At 39.3% G+C, this 4704-nt stretch overlaps 1 protein-coding gene across 1 annotated transcript; it reads right to left on the bottom strand.

Annotated features, from left to right (window-relative positions):
• Positions 1 to 1186: 1186 nt before the first annotated feature.
• Positions 1187 to 3260, bottom strand: LOC136808144 (uncharacterized). The gene is made up of 3 exons (XM_067064686.1): positions 3047 to 3260; positions 1773 to 2574; positions 1187 to 1589 (listed from the first exon to the last, which is right to left on the bottom strand). The coding sequence occupies exons 1-3, from the start codon at positions 3258 to 3260 to the stop codon at positions 1187 to 1189; spliced, it is 1419 nt and encodes a 472-aa protein (XP_066920787.1).
• Between the last annotated feature and the right edge of the window lie 1444 nt (positions 3261 to 4704).

Here is a 4704-nt window from a genome sequence, read left to right as displayed (position 1 = left end):
ATGAATTACAGACCTGAACTTTGACACAGTTAAAAGCACGAGTGCGTAAGAAAGCAACATACAATTGTCCATGTGAAAAACATGGCCTTCGTAAAGAGATACCAACTTTATCATATGTTTGGCGTTGACTTTTGTTGATAGTAACCACATAAGATAACCTGACTGGAAACTTGACTCTTTTGAGTTGGATAGGCAAGTGAGTATCATTAGGACAAAAAGTAATTCTAGGGATTAAAGTTCTTTGACCTGTATGAAAACCGGTGAGAATCTCGGCATCGATGATATTATCCTGTAGATTGCGAATGATAAGTCTAGTTCCATTACAAAGAACATCCTTTATGGAGAGATTTCTAAGTAGCATAATAACAGAGCCTACTTTTAAATTCAACCTGTATTTTGGCATTCCGCTAGGTGTAATATAATTTATAAATTCTTGAGGGTAAAGGTCAACCACTTCTTGAGTATCAGCAATAACAGACTCAAAGCTAGTGTAAGTATGAATATCCCCGGGCAGACGACCCAAAATTTGCTCATTGATTTCAAGGGCTTTTTCATTTGTTGGAGTCAGAATAACCCCTTTTGTAAAGTCACCCCCATCTTCAAAGTTACCAAAAACATGCTCAATTAAATCAGAATCACTGGAAATTGCACACTGGACATGGATTTGAATACTACCAAGATATGGATCAGTTTGTTTTGTCGGCAGATTTCCCTCACCTAACTGCAGAAGAAAATTTTAAAATTCCATCTCAGCTGGTCCTGCCCGAACATTTTGATGAAGGTGAAAAATTTGGACAAGAGGCCAAAGCTGGCTGCTTTTCAAACAGCTTTCTACCACCTGAGCAGCACCTCCCCTTTTAACGACAGGGAGTGTTTGTCTAAAATCACCACCAAGCAGAATTACCTTACCAGCAAATGGTATCTGGCTGTTACATGTGTCTCTCAGCATACTATCCACAGCCTCTAGTGCATACTTTGGAATCATGGAGCTTTCATAAAAGATGAAAATATCTTGATCTCTCAAAAAGGCTGCATGTGTACTGTTTGGTTTCACATCACATGTAGAACCATCATTGACGGGCACTGGCAACTTAAACAGACTGTGGCAAGTTTTTCCACCATCTAGAACAGTTGCTGCAATTCCAGTGAAGAAGTGGCAACACAGAATGATCGAGCCCTGGCTTCTTTATAATGTAATTGTGAAAGTTTTTCCTGTCCCCGCCGGCTCATCCAAGAAAAAAAGCTTGGCAGAGTTATGATCATTATTAGAAAGAGCTTCAAGAACTGCATCTGCTACAATGGTTTGGTCATTATTCAATAACAGCCTAATTTCAGCAGCTTCTTGTCTGTTTGCTTCTGCATCTGGCTGTTGCGCTACAAGTTCAAAATCTAAATGAGGTAGATTAAAATCATCCAAAGATTTGCCAAACTGCTTAAGCATGGCTTCAATGTGTGCCAATGCCACATGTTCAGCTTGCAATTCAACATGCTGTCTCAAAAAGTCTTGCACCATAAATTCTTTGTAGTTCTCCCAAAGATCTACTGGGTTGTTAGGCTCACCATGAATTAGGATAGTGCAAAAAGTCCTTCTGAACGGAGACGCAACATGAACTACTTCATTTAAGGTGTCAACCCAGATATTATCATTAGCAAGTAGTCCCCTTGCCAAACATGCTTCTCTGAAAGTTGGATAAAGGACCCCATCAAAAGTTTTCAAAAATTCAAAAGATGTTGCTCCTGGCATATGCAATTACAGAACTCTCAAAAAATACCTTTCACCTTCACGAATGCTAGCATTATACATCCTACTTATGACTGTGCCACGCTCTCTTGCTTTCCAACGGTTGTTATTAAAGACATAATCATGAGGGATATTAGTATATAGAATTTGCCTAGAAGTGGGATCATTTCGATTTAACAGAAACCAAGCAGTTAGTTTAGTTTCCTTTTGCTCAGCTCTTTGAACAGCGTTTCCTTCTTCACCTGGGCGAAAATGTACTCTTTGGAAATTTGGTAGATGTACAGCTAACCTAACCACATTATGACTTTGAGTGTGCATATCAAATTTAATCAAACGCCAACAACCTTCAGGAGCTGAAACATATCGTGCAACAAGGAAAGTCTTGATTATATCATGATCAAGTCTCTCTGATATTTCAATATGAGCTTTGTCATGACCTTTGTAGATGTATTTATAAAGATATTGACCTGCTTTTATTGAAACACAGGCTTCCAAATTGATGTGAGCATTATATTTTTTGAACAAATAGGGAGAGTAGGGCACCACCCACCTACTGTCTAGATCAACATTTCTCACTCGAACTGTGCGACCATTATCTGGTCTATGATAAAGTGGAAAACCATCCACATTCATAACTGTGGCATCATTAAAAGACTTAGGATAGCCTTTTGAGCAGCTACCGTCTTTCATGCAAGGACAGGTGTTGTTCAAAACACCACAGGGTCCATGAATCATATTAGCTTTTATAATTTCATAGAGCACCGGCTCTGGATCAGGAAGCTGTGCACAAATCAAGCGGTCAATATCGTCAGCATTTCTTAGTTTAAACTCAGCTTCAAAATGAATTAGAAGATGGGAAATTCAATTACATCAACACGGGCTACAACCATACCTAAAATACCATCCTTCATTATTTCTTTCTTCATTGCAGCTAACTTCATTCGAAAGACACTCGTAAGTAAATCTGACCTGTAATAGGCCCGTTGGTTTGGAAGTAAATTTTCAGTTATCTCTCTCCACTTAGGATTGCAGGTGAATGTCAGAAAAGTGTCTGGCTTTCCGTGCTTCGCAACAACAGCCATGGCATCTAGATACAATTGGTGCATAGCCCGAGGGGATCCTGAGAATGATGAAGGCAAAACAATGACCTGACCTGCGTTTAAATCCCTCTGTTGCGCAGCATTTTCAAGATGGTCTACCAGGCCCTGGTATGAATCTGCCCTTATTTCTTGTTGATGGTACCGATGGTAGTTCAGCCTATTACCTTCCACTTTAGTATATGCATCAACAATGAACTGTTGTCACCATCGTCCATCGAAAAAACAGCAGCAACCTCTTCATGCAAAGGAGCATTATATCTTCTCTGATCAGGACTCTCAAACATCTTCATTCGGACAATTGGCAGCGGCCTATTTTCAGCTGCAGCTTGAAGATGTTCTTCTAGCTCAACTTGACGCAAATGTTTGTAAGTGGCAGCATAAGGACTAATATTATCAAGAATATCTTGAATGAGGGCCATAGTCACGATTGCACTCTCCTGCTGAAGGATTTTGCATTCTCAAGTTCTAAGCAGTAGCTGCCTCAATTATATACAGTTGAGCAAATTGTGGTTGCTGTTGATCTGGAAAAACATTGCCAAGACCGTGGACAATTTGCATATTCTGAAAGTTGGAGGTCTGTTACCAGGAGGTGGTCTCAAATTAGCACAAAAGGAGGCAAAAGCAAAGGCATTGTTATAGATCCTAATATTTTTACGAAAAAGTTTTGATTGGTTTGAATTATTGCTAAAGAGAAGCTCAAGCTGAGGTGGAAAAGGATCTAATTGCGTAAGAGCGACTTTCCCTTTTTCACAACATCTAAATTCATCTTCATTTGCAAACTTGATTGCCTGGCAATGCTCACAAAGGTGATCAAAAGTGCCTAAATAGTGCTCCTCTTGAAGGGGATTGCCAATTTGAGCAGCATTCAAACGCCTTGGTCTACGAAATCTCGAGCTGCAGCACGCCTGCGCTGAACCTGTTCTTCATTTTCATTTTCACGAACATTACGCATTCTCATCAAATTGGCTTGCCTTCTTTGTTGTTGACGCTCTAAATTTTGATTGGCACGCACTTGCCTAGTTCGCGCTAAATCAGCTTGCCTGCGCTGCATTTTCATTAGCTCTGCGAGTTCTCATTGCTTGTGCATTTTGTTCTCTTCGCACCTCAGCTTGTTCAGGATTTTCCTGAGCCCTTCTATTGCGTGCATTTTCAGCATTCCTTCTTCTGCTACGCTGGCCTCTTGCTGAAGCATCATTCCCTAGAATACCCTGACTGCCTTGTTGACTCATTGTTTTTAAAATTCATGAGCTACGTTAGAATATAAAAAAGAACATACTACACTCTTGTCTTGAACATTGAAGATCTCCATTTTAGAAGGACATATTCTCCTGAAAGTTCAATCCAAAATAATTGTCAAGAATTTTTCCTCTGGATTTCCAACAGCTTCTTCCATATTCCATCTAACTTTCGCTTTGAACCAAACTTCTCCTTCATCAAGTTAGTCAAAAAGTTACAAATATTTATTTAATGACGGGTGTCAGTCATCGGTAGGATATGAAAAAAAATACAAGGTTTTTAGTCAAAATCACTCCCCCCCTATCAACATTTAAGTCCTTTTTACCATCGCTTTTTATTAATCAATGAGATGAATTGCTTTTAAAATCGGTCAATCAAAAGCCGTACATAGTTTTTACAATTGGACAGGTGCTAGAATTTGCATGGTTATGCTAAAAAATGGCACAAAATTACCCCCGTCTTTTGCAAATGGCGCGAATCCAATGGAACAAATTTGTGGAGCAAGAGACTAAAAGTCATAATTTTAAAACACAAACAAAGCGAAAACGAAAGTGACACACAGACACACAAAGTACCGCTATCAATATATAGATATATATAGCGGCTAGACTTATCAAGAAAGACATT

Source organism: Clytia hemisphaerica, unplaced genomic scaffold, assembly GCF_902728285.1.
Source record: "Clytia hemisphaerica strain Z4C2 unplaced genomic scaffold, Clytia hemisphaerica genome assembly, whole genome shotgun sequence".
In the NCBI taxonomy this organism is placed as follows: domain Eukaryota; kingdom Metazoa; phylum Cnidaria; class Hydrozoa; order Leptothecata; family Clytiidae; genus Clytia; species Clytia hemisphaerica.
The sequence above is the reverse complement of the archived record's forward strand: the minus strand, read 5'-3'. Positions and strand labels throughout refer to the sequence as shown.